The sequence below is a fragment of the Typopeltis vanoorti genome, chromosome 25, assembly GCF_054136105.1.
Source record: "Typopeltis vanoorti isolate ZY-2024b chromosome 25, IOZ_Tvanoo_1.0, whole genome shotgun sequence".
NCBI lineage: Eukaryota > Metazoa > Arthropoda > Arachnida > Uropygi > Thelyphonidae > Typopeltis > Typopeltis vanoorti.
This window is the reverse complement of record NC_143573.1, coordinates 241,830-263,620: the sequence shown is the minus strand read 5'-3', so window position 1 is coordinate 263,620 and position 21,791 is coordinate 241,830. Positions and strand designations below refer to the sequence as shown.

The following is a 21,791-nucleotide window of genomic DNA, read 5'->3' as shown; positions in this document are numbered from 1 at the left end:
TTCATAAACTGCAAGTTGCCATCATGATCCAAACACATGCCGATCTTTAAAATTTCGATTCCAAGGTCTTTTGCAATCGTATTTAATTCTTGTTGATTTTTTCGTGATTGATGATAAAAAGCATATAATTTATCCATAAATATTTCAAAAGGATTTATTTCTTTAATGTTTTTTTATCGAATATTCTAATGCAAAGTGTAAATGATGAGCGCAACGTCAAATCACAACTCTGGGAAATTTTTGTAAAAGTTTGATTGCAACCTAATTTGTTTCGTAACATTACATTAGCTCCATCAGAATAAAATGCAATGAAATGATTTTTATATAGTTATCAGAAAAAATCCATATGAATTTAAAGTAGCAGTTATAGTAGCATGTATACATTCCATGGCAGTATTTTCTAGTTCTACAAGATTATTAAAGAAGAACAAGGGGCTTACAAATTTGAGAAAAAATTAAAAAAGGGCTTGCACGAGTACCTTATAGCTCACCACTAGATACAACTATTGCGTTAGAGTAAAACTTTGGTTTAATATAAACCAAAATATATACACTCGACATTGCGTCCTTCACATTAAGGTCCTCTTCTGGAGTATGTATATACACACACACACACACACACACACAAACAAGCTGCACTACAATCTACATGGCATGCTAAAGTTACTGAACAACCGTATGGTGTTAAAAAAAAACCTCACTACATCAAAGCTAGAGTCCTGTTATTATTATCTATTAGGTTACAACAAAGTTAATTAAGCTGGAGAGTAACATGTTCATGTATAAAATAATAGATAAATAAATAAATAAACAGAAAATAAAATTACTTCATCATCATCATCAAATTCCTGCCTAGTACCCTCAAGGGGTGTACAGGATATGAACAGTACTACATGAAAAAATTACATCATTACTAACTTCCTATCTACAATTTTCCTCCAAATCAGTCTGTTACTTGTCAAGACTCCAACATTATCAGATCTTATATTTCTATCGTCTAAGGCACTTTGTACCGTATCAATCCACCTATATCTTGGTCTTCCTCTGGGTCGTTTTCCTGCCAATCTGGTAGAGAACACTTGTTTTGCTAATCTTTCCTCTCCCATTACTTATATAAGTATAAATTGCAACTGGTATGGATAGTGGCTGATAAACAATGAAAAATTGCTTAGAGTCCTAAAGTCGGGGTTTGCTGGAAACTAAGTGGGCTGAATGTGTGCTATCCAAATTCTTGGGATATTTAAGCCCCCATTATTATTAAGATTAGGGTTAATCAAAATTTCACAGGCTTCTTTAAATTTCTGTTCATACCAATTTTTTGTATGATGCAAAGAACAAGTACTTTTCCAATCAATTCGATGTACAATGTTAAGAGCGTGATCTGAGAGGCCTGCTTCACCAAAAGTATATTTAATGTGCCTTTTGTGTTCTCTCTCTCTCTCTTTTTTTTTTTTTTTTTTTTTTTTTTTTTTTTTTTTTTTTACGGATAGGGATTGTACGTCCAGTTTTCCCAATATAAGGTAAGTTAGAGGTGCAATAGATGCAATAAACTCCAGGGTGTACCAATAGGGGAGAGAATCCTTAGTGGTGTTGAATATGTTTTTTAATTTTAAAGGTGGTTTAAAAGTGGCATTAAGATTATAATGATGTAGGATTCTATTGATTTTTTCTGATAACCCTTTTAATGTATGGGAGTGTTATAGTTTTACTGTAATCTATATTACTTTTTGATGAAGTTTATGAAAAATTTTATTAATAGTATTTTTGCTATATCTATTATTTATAAATGTATTGCTAATAATTTTTATTCTTGTTTAAGAGTTTGTTCATTAGAGCAAATTGTTATAGCTCTGTTTTTGAGGTGATGATGACTCCAAATTTTTGCAAAGGGTGGTGATATGAGTGAGTATGTATATATTGGCTGGTGTGTGTAGGCTTACAGTAAAGAGTGGAGTTTTTGGTTTAAGCTTACAGTAAAGAGTGGAGTTTTTGCTTTGTACTATATGGACAAGGTATTGTCCATATAGTACAAAGTTTTACTCTAACATGGTAGTTGTATCCATAATTTTTCGTAATGTATTTTTCATTCAACATTTGAATAGCCCTCTGCAAGCATTATCTGAATACCATTACAAATACCTACACTATTTATGTACTCTAAAAATTTTCCTCTCAAAAGGCTGTGGAGCGTCTCTCATTTCTTTCACTGCATTCAAGGTATTGTCCATATAGTATTTTGCCTTATTAGTAAATTTTCCCTTTGAAAAATCAGTGGCAGTTGTTTGAATAAAGTTCAAAAATCTAAAATAAATGGATTTGTATCACAAAGGGGTAGTTTCACTTTCTTTAACAGGCCTTTTGATATTGCAGCATCACCCCCTTTTCCACTACCTATTTCCACCAAATGCATAACCACTGAAAAGTAGTAGTTAACAAGAGCAGCCAGTGCTCCCACTCTGTCAGATACTTACTTTGAATGCTGATACTTGAACTTCAGGATACTGGTTTGTAACATAGCCTGCTACTTTTCCTGAATCTTTCTCATTTTGGTGAATTCTGGTAAAATATAATTTTTAGCTACTGTTTCAATGTCAGAAACAAAGATGACATCTTCAATAGAATTTAAAACAGCCAAGCCATATTCAAATTATGTGCAATACAATGTGTTGATATAAGATATGGCACATCTCTCTTTAATTTTGCAACTAGCCCATTTTAAGCATGCTTTCTGCTCCATCTGTTCAGATAACAACTAATCAATTTCCAGTCTTCCACGGCAAGAATAATTTATTCATTATACCAGGGTTTCTCAAACTTTTCCTACAACGGAACACTTTACAAAGCCCAAAATTTTAACAGAACACCATGGTTAGAGTTGAGTATCATCAGCCCCGTATTTAACGTAAAGCTAAGAGCACACTATCGCCATAGCACGCTGTATTGCATCACAAAAATGTGACAGTGCACACTACAGGCATGCCGGACTGTACTGCATCGCATTGACCTTGCTTGTGACTGCATGTTTCCTAGAATAGGTAACTCTGTACTTCACTCGCGCTCAGATCCGATCTCTTCACTCGCGCTTATAAGAGATCCGATCTCTTATAAGCCATCCTAAGCATCACAACCTGAAATATCCTGGCGAATACAAACTATGATGTGACTGTAATGTTTCTTATTATGGTCAAACTAATAAGTCCATTGAACTTCGTATGGAGGAACATAAAAGAGACATCTCCTATAAAAGATCATATGCTGGTGCCTTATCCAGCCATGTTCTCTTCTCTAACAATCCTCATGATGATGATTTACAAGGTCACTCAATTTCCTGGGATAGATTTGAAAACATTTTCCACTGCCATGATGAATTTGAAAGAAAAATAGTGGAATCCAGGGAGATCGTCCTTAATCCTGATCATTTAAACAACAATTTAAGCTATAACATCCCTGATAGCCATACTGCTGTTATTCAGTACTGGCATTCTCGAGTCTACTACCACGCAAAAACAAACAATGGCACGTAAAATAGAACAACCTGAACATTAATAGAACGTTTTTTATTTCTATTATGTATTGCAATTTATCCGTGCTTCTCAGTTGCTTTAAATCTTCAGTTTTTATTATTTTCTTCCTCTTCCTAAAAAGATACCTGATGAAGGCTGTAAAAAGCTGAAACTAGTTGTGTTTTTTTTTATCATGAAAGCTTTTAATTAATTCTCGGTTTTTTAGTCATTAAATATCTTTCTAAATGTATCAAAGTAACCGAGTCAATGCTCATGAATACACACACACATATATTTTTTAAATCATAATTTTACTGACTAGGAACACCAAGATAAGGTAAGTAAAAAACTTTAATTAAAACACAACTAGTTTCGTCGGAACGCCGACTTCTTCAGGTGTATAAATTATTACAAAAACTGGGAAAAAAATAGCAAGATAAATAGACTTCTCATATAAACAAGTTAGGAATAACAACAATCAAATTTGAAATGCCGTCTGTGTGGCAAGTCTAGCGTGAGGTGTTAGTGAGTGGCAACTATCTTAAGAGCGGCAGAACTGAATCACTGCGCTGTGTGAGAAAGGTAAGCTAAAGCTTAGATTACTGTTCATGTACGAGAGGTCCAGAACTATTTCTTTTGATTCTAAGATGCGTCTTTCTAGTTTGCCAGCACATTTATGGATATTAGTAGTAAGATTCCAGTCTATCTAGTTGGCAGAGAAAAGGACATGACTGGAGAGGGTGCTTGCACGGGTTCTTTTGTAAGATGTATCATGTTGATGCTCTTTGAGATGTAGTGAGACCGACTTATCGGTTTGCCCATAATATGGTTTTCTGCAACTGCAGATGATTTTATAAACTCCTGGGAACTGAAGTTGGTTGTGTTTTGGCTTGGGTTGACTCAGATAAGAACGAAGTTTTCGTAGGGTAGTGAAGTAAGTCCTAATATTAAATTTCTTCATAATTTTTGCAAATTTTGGTGATAGAGAACTTTTTTTTAACAGTTTTTATTATTCACATCACATATATAAATTATACTTATTATACTATTCAATTTGTATAATTATGACAATATTTCACAATACAATTCGATGCACAGTACAATGTTAGAAAATAAAATTCAAGTATTACTATCATATTCTGTTGGTACTAACACTTATTTTGGCTATTATTTTATTATGATTAATAAAAAGTTCTCTCATATATGCAAGTAGAATATCCTATATTTTGAATGGTTTCATAGTTATAAGTAACTGGTTTAGAGTAATGTACGTTAGTTAATGCAAATATGTGTAACCAAGGGCTGTAGCCATACTGGTTACTAGAAAAGTAATTAGCCCGAAACAGAGACTGGGAGTACGGGGACTGCATCTAAGAGGGCTGCCTTACCAGTGTTATAATAATGTACATGTTGATATTTTAATACCTAATTGAATGCAAACCAATTTGTAAATCAATACCATAATTGGTTATGATATATGAGTTATAATGATCTCTTATACTATATGTTTAAAATAATTGTCAACATTGTTTAATCCCATAAGGTAGTTTCTCATCTTTTTCTGAATATACATTCTGAGGTTATAGATTTAATTTCATTTGGAAGTTTATTATAGCTACTCATCGCAATGTACTCGAAAAATTTATGAAAAATTTCTTTGTTAGCCTTAGGTACTTCCAGCTTGTTTCGACTGCAGCGCAATCCATAGTCTACATTATATACCAAGAAACTTTCAGTGTTTCTTTTTACATATAACAGACAACCATAGAGATATAGTTTCTGAAATGGTAGAATATTATGAACGATATACAGTTCATTGGTTGAGTGTGCAGAGTCGGTAGTAGTTATGGCTCTAATTATTCTGTTTTGTATTCTTATTAATGGAAGCAGATTGTTATAATAGTCTTGAATGTGTGCAATAGGATTGGAGTTATCTTCTTGCCAAGGTTGGAATTAACTCTTTTATAACAACTGTTTTTTTAAGACACTGTTGATGGTCTGTTAATTTAGACTGAAATATATGTCAGTATATTTAATAATACTCTTTAATAAGTATATTTAATAAATATATAATATATACATGAAAACACAAAGTGTTTTCATGTATATATTGTATAGAACTATGGGATGAGTTTCTCTAAAAACAAGAACAGCAACATCTGACACAAATTCTTTACATTTCATGTCATTCTGGTACTGCTCTACTGGACCTGTATCTATATCATGCTTACTTAGCAAAGGTTATCAAGTTTTTGAGATCAGCAAATGGCTTACTGAATTTAGCTATGTAATAGACTGTATTAAAGGGGCACTTAATGTGGTCAAACATTATAGGATCCATTTTCCTTTGGCAAGCAGCTGGAGGTGTGTTTTCTGAGTGATTTATTATTATTATTATGGGTATCTCCATGGAGAGAGTAGACTCATTGCAGGAGACCCAAACTATCAAAACAATATCTATCATATCTCTTCTTGAATTCATTTACAGACAAAGAAGTCACAACTGAGTCAGGCAATGCATTCCACTCATTCACCAACCTCCAGGTGAAAAACCTTGTTCTCACACCCTTGTTAACCACACTTTTTCTTAATTTCCAGGGATGACCTCTTGTTCTTCCATCACTATCACACAGCTGAAACATTTCACCTGCATCAATCTTATAAAAACCTTTTAGTAATTTAAATGTTTCTATCATATCCCCTCTTCTCTGCAATCTATTTAGGGAGCATTTTTACATCACTCACCAACTTAGACACTCTCCCCTGAACCCTCTCCACAACCTCCTCATCCCCAAGGAATCCAAGTGACCAGACCCAAGCACAGTAATCCAAATGTGGAAGTATCAACGCTTTATAAAGGGGAATAATAACCTCTTTACCTATGGATGTTAGTGTGTTCCTCAATAACCAAATAATCCTATGTGCAATCTTGGACACCATAGCAATGTGTCCCCTGAACTTCATCTCCCTATCCACCAACACCCCTAAGTCCCTAGCCTCATCAATCTCTTTGAGTACCATTCCAATGTAGTACACAGCTGGTAATCTTTTAATCCCAAAATGCATAACTTTACACTTTTCCACATTGAACTGACATCCATTACCTTATGCCAGCTTATTTAAATCATCCTGCAAACTCTCAACATCAGCTTGATTTTTTATTGCACTACCCACCTTTGCATCATCAGCAAACAACTGAATATCTCCCTTTAAGCCATTTCCTGTATCATTTATGTACAAATTAAACAACAATGGCCCAAGCACAGATCTCCGAGGCACACCACTGATCACCTGCCTCATCCTGGACTCTGCTCTTCCATACACCACCTTCTGGTATCTCTCCCTGAGCCATTCTCCTATCCATATCACCAGTTTAGTATCCATCCCCATCTGCTCTAATTTGTGCAACGATCCAGAAGTATCACTGTGTAGCCATTTCCTTTGTCCAACTCAGATGTCATTCTATTATAAAGAGTTAATAAATTGCTAAAGCAGGATCAACCTTTAACAAAAGCATGTTGGCCCCTATAGAGTATCACATCCTGATCTGCCCATTCTTGAATTTTGTCTTTAACCGACTTTCCCAATACTTTTACCACCACTCCTGAGATGGTAATTGCCTGTAATTAACTACCACAGTTTTAGAGCCACCTTTATGCAAAGGAACTACTTTGCCTCCCTTCCACTCCCTATGGACCATACCAGAGTTCAAACTTAAGTTAAATAACCAAGTAGGAGGTATATTGACAATTCCTTTGCACATTCACGCAACACCCGAGCTGATATTCCATCTAAACCTACAGCAGTGTTTGCATTTAAATTTTGCAATATACTAAGTACCTCTGATTTCTTAATTTAAATTCTTACTTTGGTTATTGCTACAGGTATAGAGATATCCTCACTTGGGTGATACTTTTGAAAAGTGATCACTCAGTAACTCTACTATTACATCTGAATTTGTTACCTCAATACCATCAGCACCCACTAAAGTTACCTTCTGAAGTCATTCTTCCTTTTACTTGCCATATAGCGAAACAACTCTTTGGGATTATCCTTGATTTCCTTATAAGGTCTTCTCATAATCTGATTTAGCTTTTCTTACTATGATGGTAATCTTCCTAGCTTGAGCCTTGTACTGCTGATGGGTGTACTGATCGCCTTTCTCCTTCTAAATTCTCCATGACAGTTTCTTTTTTTTTGCATATCAAGCGTGATACTACTACTCATCCATCTAACACTTACCTTGTTTGTCTTGTTTATATTTAAATATAAACTTGGCCATAAAACACACCTCCAGATGCTTGACAAAGGAACTGGGGGCATGTATATAAGTATACAAATAAATTAAACTTATATGAGTAACTTTGTGTGAACATGTTTTTCTCTAGCTTAATTTATTTTTGTAACCAAATAGATAATAATAACAGGACTCTAGCATTGATGTGTAAATTTTTTTTCCACCAGAGGTCAGGCCAGTAGTTTTAACTTCTCACCAAATCAATGTAACTTTAGCATACAATGTAGATTGTAGTGCAGCTTGTTACTTTTTATATATGTGTATACTCCAGATGATGACCTCAATGTGAAGTTCAAAACATCAAGTGATTGTTTTGGTTTTTATCAAGCAATACATAGCCTCAATTTAAGTTGTAAGTCAGCAGTCAGAAATGAAGGAAGTACGGGAAAATAGTTTGTGTAAAATCAAGTGTACAACAAGAGTGCACATTATTGCCACTGTCTATTATTCATTATTAAGGAAGGCGGAATTAAACATCTGATATCAAAATTTGTGATGATAATTATACATCTGCATAATTTTTTGATAATTATACAGATGTATAATTATCAAAATTATACATCTGTATAATTTGTGATTAACATCACAAATTATACAGATGTTATACTTCTGAATAAATTCAGTGCAAGACTGCAAGATTCCCTAATTAAATTGAATAACTTGTAATACATTTGATATGAAAATCAGCAATAAAAAGAGAATGAAAATAGGCAGAAACATTGAAAACATCAACTGTATCCTGAATGGTGAACCTACTTGGGCACAGTTTTTAGTGAGGATGGTAAATTAAATATGGAAAGAGACAACAGAATTAGTAAAACTGATATGGTAGGAAGTCAGTTGAATAAATTTATATGGAATAAGAAAGAAATTAGTCAAAAGATAAAATTAGTTATATACAAGACAGTGTTCAAACCAATTTTAACTTATGGATCTGAAAGTTAGATTAGGAAAAAAAAAAAAAAACAGTTGATCAAAGACTGGTAACCTGATATGCAAGTTCTGAGAAAGATTAGCAGAGTGAACAGATGGCATCAATGGCAATATAACATTAAAAATGATATTAGGAAAGAACCTGGGATTGTTAGCATTCACGAACGTGTTAGTAGAGCTACTAGGTGGTATGGTCACGTAAACAGAATGGGAGAGGAAAGATTAGCAAAACAAGTGTTCTTTGTCACTTAGATAGTAAACAGGCACAGAAGAACACCAAGATGTTGATAGATTGGTACAGCAAAAAGTGCCTGAAAAGACAGAAATATAAGATCTGATAATATTGGAATCTTGACAGATTAATCTGGAAGAAAATAGTTGATTGGAAGTTAGTCATAGTGTAACTTTTTCACGTACTACTACCATAATTATCCTGTACAACCCTTGAGGGTACAGATCAGGAATTTGATGAAGTGTTATAACTAGATATTATTATTATTAAACAGACACCTCCATGGAGTCATGAGACTCATTGTGGGAGACCCATACTATCAACACAATATCTATTGTACTTGAAACTGTTAACAGACAAATCACTCACAACTAACTCAGACAAACCAATTCTATTCATTCACCACTCTCCAAGCTAAAATCTAGTCTTAGTGCCCTTGCAAACCATACTCTTACCCAACTTCCAGAGACGACCTCTTGTTCCAACCCCATTAACCAAGTGCTGAAACATTTCCACTGCATAAATCTAATAAAATTCTTTAAGTAACTTAGGTGTTGCTATCATATCCCCTTCTTTTTGCCTATGTACCAACTTTTGCAATCCACAAACACTCTATTCTCACAGGAAGCATTCCATAGACCAGTCACCTCTGGATCCTTTCCACCACTTCCTCATCCCAAAGAAATCCAGTTGACTAGACCTAGGCAGAGTAATCCATATGTGGTCATTTCAAGGCTTTATAAAAAGGAATGATAACTCCCTTATCTGTGCTTGTTAGTGTGATCTTCAGTAACCAAGTAATCCTGTGAGCTATCCTGGCTACGTTAGAAATATGCCCTCTAAAAGTCAACTCTCTACTACCACTCCCAAGTTGCCGGCTTCATCAATTTTATGGAGTACAGTTGCCCTTGATGTGGTACACAGCTTGTAATCTTTGCATCCCAAAATGCATAACTCTATACTTTTCTACATTAAATTGACATCCATTATGTTTTGCCCATAGTCAGCCTGTTTAAATCATCCTACAAGCTCTCTACATCACCTTGATTAACTACTATGCTACCCAACTTTGCATCACCAGCAAAAAAACTGAATATCTCCCTTCAAATTATTTCCTATATTATTTATCCATATAAGAGTCCTGTGTGTGTGTGTGTGTGTGTGTGTGTGTGTGTGTGTGTGTGTGTGTGTGTGTGTGTGTGTTTTTAAAAAAAAAGCCACCCATAATGGCAGAATCCTACCTTCCTCGACTCCAACTTAACCAATACATGTTATAAGAGGTGAGACCCAATCAGCAGCATATCAACTTAGTATAGGGGGGATTAATAACTTCTGTTATGTGCCATTGTTGTTTCCAACACTTGGTGATCTTGTGAACAAAGGCTCTCCATCTCATCCAGTCTTTTTTTTCTTTCAGCAGTTGAAATTCAAGTTGGATGATGTGTTCTCTATTTGGCCACATGGCTTAGACATACTCCACAACTTCCTAATACACTTAAACAATAACATGCAAAGAATGTAATAAAGGTAAATTCCCAATCCTATATTAAGTCAAGATAGGATTGGGATGTAGGGAGAAATAATTATTACAAGATAATTAATAAATACTGCATTTGAAATATTTTTCTATTTCATTGATAGTCTTTTTATACATTTGCATATTTATTCCTTAATTTTAATTGGATTTATATTGGATATATATTCATCTTGCTATTCCACTTTTTAAATTTATATATTTACCCCTTCATGCATTTTTGGTTCTTCGTTTATTTATTATTTCATATTTTTTTAATGACTTATCTCTTTTATAAGTTCCATACCAAAAAATCCTTTCAGAAATTAAATTAGAAAGTTTGACAGTTAAATTAGCAGATTTATTAGCTTTCAGGCTTGATAATATTGGGTAGCTGTATTTGTCCTTGTGTTTTTCAAACCAAAGTAGCAACATAAGCCTTTAGTTTAGAAATCCTAAATTATTGAAGAAATGGATATTTTACATGTCTGAAGTAATTACTTTGAAAAATTATTAAATGAGATAAGCAGTGGTAAAAAAATATTCAAGAGGAATGTAATCATGTAATCTAAAATTTGGAAAGGCTTCAACCAGATATGCTTCAAACACAGAAATAAATGTTGCACTGTGATTATATTGCAGGAATTCGGAGGCTGAAATTTCAGTGATTGGAGTAGTGCTTTCATAGTATCTATCTAGTGAAAACAGACGCTCTTCATCCACATTGTATGCCTACAAAAAATTAAACTTCGAATCAAAGGCTATTCAACACTAAACAAAGTTAGATGAGATCGCTCTGGTGGAGGTCTAGCTATTCTCTTACGGACCAAACACATTAAATATAAAGAAATCATATCAACTATAAATAGTAATACAGAGGCCCAAGCAGTCAAGCTATTTCTACCAAAACATATTATTACAATAGTCAATGCATATCACCCAGATAACAGAACTACTTAAGCAACTAAGTCAAACAACATCAGATACAAAGATCCTTTTAAGAGATCTAAATGCCAAAAGTCAGTGGCGCACTCAGGATTTAATCTGGGGGGGGGGGGGAATTGAATAGGCGATTTGAGAATACATTCCGCACATTGTATACAACTTATGACTGAGCATCTGCGGTGATCGCCAATACATGATACCTGTGATCCCCTCTGGTCCGGCTCAGACAAACGAAGTAGCTCTTGGTCTGCAGGAGCACTACTTCGTTTGCCTTGCGTTCGCAGTCGCCGCGATACCCGAGAGCTATAGGATATTCCCACCTTATGTGACCACTAATTCATTTCATAAGTAGTATAGAAATGGAAGACATGGCACAACATAAATAAAAAAATGAAGTTTAATTAGGAAAAGATTTTTGGAAAATTTTCTAGTTTTTTTTCCTTTCTCTTTTTATTGGGGGACCCCCCCAATAAAAAGAGAAAGGAAAAAACATCTGTCAAACATCTCTTTATGGTATAACAGCAAACTAATCAAACCTGCTTCTTTTCCTCATTAATTCCATTGAGGTCTATCCTCTGGAACAGCCTTTCTCATGATGTGTCTCTCAACATTTTCAACCTACAGCTCCTTAAGAATGTCAATAGGTTTCTTTTTTCTCAACCCACATATGCATGTCACAAATGGCACTAATGTTTTGTAGGTTCTTGTACCTCTTGTGCATGGGTTAAATATTAAAAAATATACACAGGAGAGTGGTGTGAAATTCTACAGAATGATTTAAATAGGCTGAGTGCATGGGTAATAGATAATCATCAATTTCCTGATATGTACCCCCCCCAAGGGATGTTCAAGCTACTATGACAGCAGTATGATTAAGTTTACATTATTAATCACTATTAACATTTTCCTCCAAATCAGCCTGGTCATATCTAACATTTTGGGCTTCTAAGATACTTCTGACCAAATCAATCCACCTACCTAGACCTTGGTCTTCCTCTGGGTCTCTTTCCTACCATCTTGGATAATTAAAATTAAATTAAATTATAATTAAATTATATCAATTTAATTATCAATTATAATTGGGTAATTAAAACAATAGGATAATTGGTTGTCAATTTAGGGTGGCAAAGTGGAGATAGGCTGAGAGCAATAGGATAATCTGAAGTTGATATGATGAGATTATGCACTTCGGAATGAAGAGACTATAAGCTGTGCTTCACACTAACAAAAATGGACTGCAGGAAATTTGATGCCAAGGATTTAGAGGTGATGACAGATAAGAAACTAAAATTTAGAAGAACATACTAACAAGTAGAGATAAGGATATTACTATTCCTCTACATAAGGTTCTAATATGAACCACACCTGGGCTACTATGAGATTTGGTCATTTTGAAGATCGAAGGCAGGTTTGTGGAATGCTTACAATGAGGGCAGATGATGTGGGGAATAAAAGTTTGGCTAACTGGTGGAAAAGAGGGGAACTATATACTAAAGGAATTTTATAAGATGAATTTAGAAGAAATTTTTCAGCACGTCAAGTAGTTAGAGAACAAGGGGATAATTGTGATGTAAGTGTGGTTAGTAAAGGTGTAAGAACTAAATTTTTGGCATGAAGATTGTTAAATGAGTGGATTGGTGGCCAGAAGTGGTTGTGAGTGTTTTTGTCAGTGAATGAATTTAAGGAAATTAATTATAAGTGTTGTGTGAATAATGGTTAGTGCTGACCTCCCATGATAAGTCCTAAGATACCATAGAGATGACCATATTATAATAGTAATGATAATAAAGGGGAAAGAAGTTCAGATGAGAGTAATTCTTACTTTTTAATCAATTAAACAGCATCCTAAATTTTCAGAGTAATTTAATGCAATAGTACATTCAACAACTGTTGATGGCACCCTCTCTATGCTACTAACCAAAAATCCATGAACTTATAAAGGTGAAGAATTTCAATGAAGTTTAATTTTCTTTTGAAGCTATAATATAACAGGTATCTAATTTGCAGCCACCTACATATACATTTTCCAGTTTTGCATTACTCAATTTTGGGAAAATCCTTAATAGCTTTCATGCTGACACACTACTCAACTTCCAATGATGACCTACTGTTCTCTCACCACCTGAGAAAGTGAAAATTTTCTTCTATCCCCATTCTATAAACCCTTCTAACAGGTTGAATGTTTTTATTATGTCACCTCCCTTCCATCTATCTGTCAATTTTTGTAACCCAGAAATCTTCAATCTATTCTTGTAATTTGTAGCATAGTACAAGATTTGGGAAACTCCTATTCCATTCATTTAATATTTTTATTGCTGTTAATTCTACATGATGGATCACAATCCATCGATGTAAGTGGGTTAGATGGCATATCGGCCCATGTGTTACGAGAATGTGCAAGAGAATTAGCAACTCCTCTAACCAGAATGTTTAATTTAAGCCTCAGTTCTGGTAAAGTACCAATAGAGTGGAAAGATGTGGAAATGATTCCAATGCACAAGTAAGGCTCAAAGACTGAGGTTGCAAATTATAGACCAATCAATATATCTGGAGTGGTGGTTTTGGAGAAATTGGTAAAAAATTAGAATTCAGGACTGGGTGGAGATTAACAAGGCAAAATATGTAATTGGTTGTTGCTATAATCCAAGGGGAATAAGGGAGAATGTAGATAGCATGTATTGGCAAATTAGCACGATGAGTGAAGGTCAAGTAATTATTATGGGGGATTTTAACTTTGGGGACATAGATTGGGAGAAAGAATGGTCACAAGGAACAATGGAAATGGAGTTTATACAGTTAAGAGATAACTACCTGAGACAGCATGGAAGGGACAAGAGATTCTAGAGTGTTAGATCTGGTCATAACATCGGAGAACATATCAATAAGTAATTTAGTTACAATGTCTCCACTTGGGGAAAGCGATCATGTGGTCTTGACCTGGGAGATTGTAAGATGTGCTGAATATTCTATTAAGAATGGGTATATGTGGAATTACAAGGCTGGTGATTATGACAAGCTGAGAAGTCAGCTTTCAGCTGTACTATGGCATAAGAATTTCAAGGGGAGAGATGTTGATGGTGCATGGGAGATTCTCAAGGAGTATTTGAATAAAGCCATATCAGACTGTATTCCCAGAGTCAGAAGGAGAAATCAAGTAGGAGTAAAATAGATGAATAATACTATTAAACAGGAGTTGCAGATAAAAAAAAGGTTGTGGAGGAAGTATAAAGAAAAAGGTGATGAGCGTTCCAATGAGATACAAGGTACAGGCAAAGAGAGTAACCTGTAAGGAAAGCCAAAGCTAATTATGAGAGGAAGCTAGCTGATGAATTCAAAAGAAACTCAAAAGAGTTCTTTCGCTATGTGGGTAATAAAAGGAAGAATATCCACGGAAAGATTACTTTAAAAAGTGTTGATGGTAGGGAAATTACAGAAGCTAATCAAATAGTTGAGTTGCTTAGTGATAATTTTGCAAAAGTGTACCATCCTGGTTGTGATAGTGCAGTGTCAAATGTGCAATTGACTGATGAGATCTAGAGATAGACGAAAATGAGGTGCTTAATATATTAAAGAACCTTAATGCTAACACTGTCATTGGGTTAGATGGCATATCGGCCATGTGTTACGAGAATGTGCAAGAGAATTAGCAACTCCTCTAACCAGGATGTTTAATTTAAGCCTCAGTTCTGGTAAAGTGCCAATAGAGTGGAAAATAGTTCCATTGCACAAGGGAGGTTCTAAGACTGAGGTTTCAAATTATAGACCAATCAATATATCTGGAGTGGTGGTTAAGATTTTGGAGAAATTGGTAAAAATTAGAATTCAGGACTGAGTGGTGGACAGCAATATGATACTTTGTAAGGGGCAACATGGTTTTGTGAAGGGTAGGCCTTGTCTAGGTAATTTGCTTACTTTCTATAATAAAGTAACAGTGGAGTTGGATAAAGGAAATCCTTACTCAGTGATATTGCTCAACATTGCAAAGGCTTTTGGCAGAATTCCATATGGAACCCTGTTACATAAATTAGAGCAAATGGGTATGGATCTGAAGACGGTGATTTGGATTAAAGGATGGCTAGTGGACAGATATCAAAGAGTGGTTTACAGAGGAGCTGAGTCTAGGAAAAGGCAAGCGACTAGTGGTGTACCTCAGGGCTTGGTCCTCTATTGTTTAATTTGTACATCAATGACATTGGAAATACCTTGAATGGAAACATCCACTTGTTTGCTGATGATGTAAAAATTGGGAAGAGCAATAATCAATTCAAATGATGTAAACATCTTACAGGATGACTTAAATAGGCTGATGGTATGGACTAAGGTCAGCCTATTTAAGTCATCCTGTAAGATGTTTACATCATTTGAACTGACTGTCAGTTCAACATGGCTAAGTGTAAGGTGATACACTTTGGGAGGATGACATCGCATGCTGTTTACTATATTAACGGAACTGAACTGCAAGAAGTTGACGAGACGAGAGACTTGGGGGTTATTGTGGACAGAGAACTTAAGTTTAAATAGCATATTGCAAAGATTGCCAAAACATTACATCAAATTACATGGTTGTTGAGGAAAACACTAACAAACAGGGATAGGGAGGTTATTGTTCCACTCTATAAGGCATTAATAAGGCAGCATTTGGACAAATGTGCACGGATCTGGTCACCAGGATTTCTTGGAGATGTGGAAGTGGTGGAGAGGATTCAGAGGCAGGTTACAAAGATTGTTGCAGGTCTGTGCGATGTTCCCTATGAGGATAGATCTGTGGGCTCCAAAAACTTGCTGATAGATGTAGGAGAGGAGATATGATATAGGTATTTAAATTGTTAAAGGGATTTTACAGGATTAATATTTTTAAGACTAGTGCAGGAAGTGAGAGAACGAGGGGCCATCCCTGGAGATTGTGTAAGAGTGTGGTTAACAAGGGTGCTAGGACTAGATTTTTTACTTGGAGGGTTGTGAATGGGTGGAATGCTTTGCCAGAGGTGGTTGTGAATGCTTCAACTGTGAATGAATTTAAGGTGAGGTATGACAGGTATTGTGTAAGTAATGGTTAGTGTGTCAATGTCGGGTCTCCCGCGATGAGTCTTTTGACTCCATGGAGACATCGTTAAAATAATAATAATTTCTAGTGGCATTTCGGTACGTACGCGTAGTGAGTTCAAATCTAGTTACCTATAAAAATACTTACCTTTCTTTGCTACTCTTGTAGCAATTTTCTTTTTTCTTAAGGCGTCTGGTAACTTCGTTTTCACTTTTAGTTTCCCTTGCGGCATTGCAGCTAAAGTAAATTATTAACGAATAACACCACTAATACCCAAAAACATTACGCCGTTACGAAGTCACAAAACTATCTAACCCTCTCTAATTAATATCGCTCAAACAATAACGTGTGCTATGTACAATGAATCACCTAGTGGCAAAAATTAGAATTCACTAGAAAAATCTCGTATTGCGATGCCAACGCTTATTTCGAAGTCTAGAGAACGAATCTCTAATTCGCCCAACCAAAAACGCAGCGCTGACAGAGAAGTTTTTTAAAAAATCTTACGTGAATTAATGTTCAAGTGATTTTAATAACTATTTGTATATTTTACAACGTGTGCATTTAAATTTCTTTAATTAAATTAATTAAATTTAAATGCACGCTAAAATTTAAATTTTATTAAATTTAAATTTAATAAAATTGATTTTATTAAATGAATCGTTATTCAAACTTTATATTTGTAAATATTTGAATTAGCAATATAAATTCCAAATTTCCAAATCTTTTGTGAGTCCACTTTAAGTGGACCACTTAGCAAGCAAAAGGCGTTTCTATGCCCTAAAGAATCTGAAATCCTGACTACATTCAGTATATCCTAATGGAGGCTAGTTTACCTATCTCAGGGAAATTTTCATGAGGCTAAGAAACTCACAATGTTACACTCCATGGCGTTCAGCTATTACGCGATCAGTCCAACCCCATCTTCGGTTTTTGTGTTAGGCCCAGTGGCCTGCCACAACCAAGTGAATAGCTGGCAGTCATAGAAGCCTGTTTACTTCTAATGATAGATGATACAGTTCGCTGCAGTTGGTGAAGACGGAGAGTTGAAGAGTAGGTGCTCTCCTTCAATGAGTCTTTGGACTCCTTGGTGGTGTCACGTAACAATAATAATAATAATAACTTCTTACGATAGGGTTTTCAATCCTATCTGCATGGATATAAATTGTGTGTGTGTGTGTGTATCTGTCCGGTTTTCAGGTAGAAAAACTAGAGTTTCATTTCAGGGAGGAAAAGAACTTCGACTTCGTGAGACATGCTAACTCGCCTTTTATTGGAAAGCTTTGATAAAGGTTCTTCACGTCCTAAATGGTACACGAAATATATTATGAATTTTAAAAATAAGGAATATGGAAATGACTTAACGCCAAGGTTAATTTAATTAGCATAGCGTATACTTAACTGTATACAGTTTAAAATTAATCAATCTAGCAATAATTACCCGGATCCCCCCCTGTTATTTGAAGTTATGGAACACTCGAGGTTTGTTAATAAAATAAAATCCAATGTACAGATCGTAGCAGTTCAATGCAGGTGGCAACACGAAGTGAACTTAGCGACTTCGAGAGGGCGTATCATCGTGGGCTGTTACATTGGTGGCATATCCATACGGGCCGTTACTGTTCAACTGGAGCATCTAAAATCAACGGTTGGCGATGTCCACAAATGGAGACGTTCTGGTATCACTACTGCAGGTAAACATCCAGAGCGGCAGGCGTAAAACACTGACAGGAACAGGAGGGTGTTAAAATGGGTGGTACACAAAACCAAGCTACAATCGTCACAAACCATGATAAGTTTCGGAGTGGCAAGAACATCACAGTGAGCACTAATACTGTATGAAAACAATTCAGTTTACTGGGTTTCCAGGGAAGAGCAGCGGCACACAAGCCGAATATCACAATGAACAAGGCGGCTCGTTTGCTAGTGCAAAGAGCATGTGAAGTGGAGATTTGATCAGTGGAAAGTGGAGCGATAAATCCAGGATCACCTGTTTTCAATCTGATGGCAGGGTGTGGGTGTGTAGGCAGCCTGGTGAACGTTTGTTACCACAATGAAGTTTAGTAGTAGAGGAGTAATGGTGTGGGGTATATTCAGCTGGTTTAGAGTGGGACCACTGGTTATTGTCCATGGTTCCATGAAGGCAGCTCTGTACCTTGATATCCTGGATAATAAATTGCTGCCTAACCTGTGGAGTTTTTATGAAATCGACCCATGTTATTATAAACACGACAATGCCCCAAGCCACAAAGCTGCAGCTATTATAGAATGGCATGAAGAGATGGGTGTTAAACGACTGTGCAGAATTCTGAATTCGGCTCCATCAAACATTTGTGAGACAAATTAGGGCAGCGACTGAGGTCCAGAGCAGCACGTTCTCGATCTGTCGCTGAACTCGGTGCTGCTTTGATGGAGAAACAGACAGAAATTCCAGCTGATGTCTACCACACATTGGTGGAAAATCATGCAGGAGATGATCAAAGCCAAAAGTGAACATACCTGATATTAGGGTTCGCCTGCTAGTATCAATTTTAAATTGCTCAAGTGTCCAGATAATTATTGGTAGAGTGTATAAAGGCTATTATCTCTCTTTTTCTTTATAATAAATGGTTTTATTGAAATATGCGCATTAAACATATTAAAATAACTGAAATGGATTGCACAGATAACAAAAATTATATAGAATTTTATTCAAAAACAACAATACATTTCATCTAACGTTACATGGACATCGTCAGGGATATATATCGTTAACTACATTCAACACATCAATCCCAAGAATGAAAATGAAACTAAAATTAAAAGTAATCGGACATGAAATGGATACAGTTGCACTACCATTCAAAAAATTATTGATAATTATTATCCTAATAATAGACTACAATCCGATGCGAAAAAAAGTTCAATACCTTAGATTAAGGAACCTTGGAACAAATTGCATTTACGAAGAATCCTTGCAATCTGTATGATTACTTCATATAAATAAAGGATATATCACCACCTCTTTCCCTACCATATATCTATCAAATTCTTTGCTCATGCCATATTGCCTATTTTGAATAGACTGGCAGTGCTGCCTTGATTAAAAACGAAGAACATCAAGACTATATTACATTTTGGAACCTGAAATGTCTAACCTTCCTTCTCACGCTATTCACAGAATTCTTTGCAACCAGACAGCAACTTCCAAGTCGATCGACTTTTCCTTGCAACTTGTTAAACACTAAGAAATTATCCGAACCTAAACCCACCAGACTGTATGCCAATATACATGTTTTGGGATTATCACTATTAATTGTTCACAAGTTTTTTATTTAAATTTAAATAATTAATTCAACTATTTTTTTAAATCTACGCGACTTACTACAATTGTTCCTTTGAACTGTAATAGTGTAATATCATGTACTTAAGCTGCGACCGAGACATGGGCTAATATACCATGATTTATGACTCATTATTATGATTCTTCCTTTGAATGTAATTAACAGTCTATCTTCCTAACAGTGTCCACATAACGTTCATAAAATATATTGGAGTTTTTGAATAAAAAAAATCAGCTAACGCCTTTTTGTTCCCGTATAGGGAGTAAGCGATGCCATTTAGCCCTATCTAACTTTTGGAGACTGAGTGGGCAGTTCAATCTCCACTGATAGCCAATCAGAGATAGCTGGCCCAAGGCTATCACTAATTCATTCAATCACTCAGTGAGGAAGGCGGCTAGTAAGTGTCGCCATCTGGTGGTCCCTAACACAATATTTTTAATGTCTGAAAATAGTGCGGGTTCGACAACAGATTCTCTTGAATTTACAGGATGAAAAACCAGAGTTTCCGGGAGAAAAAAGCCGCTAACCCGTGCCAGAGATCGACTAACTCTAGAACCGGTCAAGAAAAGGCTTAGAAAAAGTTCTTCTAGTCGGCGACTAGATTCGAACGCCTTTCGTCGTGCTGTCAAGCGCTGTAGAGTGCAAACATCACTTCTGCTAAGTTACACTTGAATAAACGATGGTTTTTCTTACATTGTAAGATATGAAAGTTATTTTAATCTCCCTCTTTATTGTCATTTTAATGACTAATATAGCCTACTTTCGTTTCGAAGTGCCCCCTTTATTTTACAATGTCATTGGCTCTTTACTCAAATCTTAGGACATCATTACTGAAGTGTATAAAAAGTAATATAGGAGCGAAATTCGGACATACCTTTTTTGGATGTTGTTTTCTGTCTCCTTATCCCGGCGATATGCATTCATATGCTGTTAAAGGAAGGAGGTGTTGGGAGAGTGGGAGTGAAGTAATGTAAGGGAAGTAATTGAAAAACCTGTTTTTTAGATGAATATTATTATTATTGTTATTATGAGTGGGTAGAGAGCATTTGGGAGGGGAAGATGCGTGAGACAAGGATCTGAAGATAGAAATGATTTTTTGGGGAAGAGGAGGGATCGATGGGAAAAAGTGTCTCTTTGTTGATCTCTCACAAACGTTTCTCTTTGTTGTTTGCTTTTCAGTAGATAGGATCAGGGACATGAATGAACAAAGTAAACACGTTATATCGAAAACGTTTTCGACATTTAGGAATAAAGCCAACATAATGTAATATTATTCTACAATGCTAGGTTGTCAAAAGAAAGACTTATTAGTTTAATACAGGTCACCAATTAGGGGAACTTTACTAGACCTGTCTACAGCTGTTTCCCGAGTTCGCCGATCTTTAGCGGGTCATATGATATTTCCCTTTGCTTAAATTTGGATCTTTAATCCGGCAACTCAAAAAATCGAACCTAGCACACACAGTTTCATAAACTAATACATGCATAATGGTTAATGGATAATGGTTAAGAGTTACTAAATGATGGAACTTGTCTGTATGACTCTTATTCGAAGGTTTTACAAATTAGCGAAAGCTCTGAATTCAGTTATTATTCACGATTAAAGGCAGAGATAGGCTGTCAACCAGTTTCCAAACTGTTAATCAGTTAAGAATTTATTTACATACCGATAAATTTGCAATTTGTTTACCAATGAGAATCTATATTCTCATTGCTAAATAGAAAGAAAAAAAAATTAAACTTAACGTTAATCTAGTAATGTATGAAGCACAGGGACAGAGACTCACCAGAAAATATAAAACAAGATGGGCTGCCTGGTCTACCGAAGAAATAAAAGCATTACAAATAAAAGCATTAATGCTTTTATTTGCAACAAAAACTGTATATATAAATAATTAAAAGATAAATCTAATTATAGCCAAATGAAGAATATCAACGAATCAGAAATGAGATATCAAAATAAAACTCATAATGCAAAAATATTGGAAAGGTTATTATCCT

The 21,791-nt window shown here is 35.3% G+C and overlaps 1 protein-coding gene across 1 annotated transcript in view; it reads right to left on the bottom strand.

Moving 5' to 3' along the window:
- The window catches only part of LOC150092473 (uncharacterized), a 56,792-nt gene extending 39,915 nt beyond the window's left edge, over nucleotides 1–16,877 (bottom strand). The window contains exon 1 of the mRNA XM_090414762.1: nucleotides 16,615–16,877. Within this exon, the coding sequence (XP_090270888.1) occupies nucleotides 16,615–16,699 (85 nt within the window). The 5' untranslated portion in view covers nucleotides 16,700–16,877. The remainder of the gene's footprint in view (nucleotides 1–16,614) is intronic.
- Nucleotides 16,878–21,791: the final 4,914 nt, after the last annotated feature.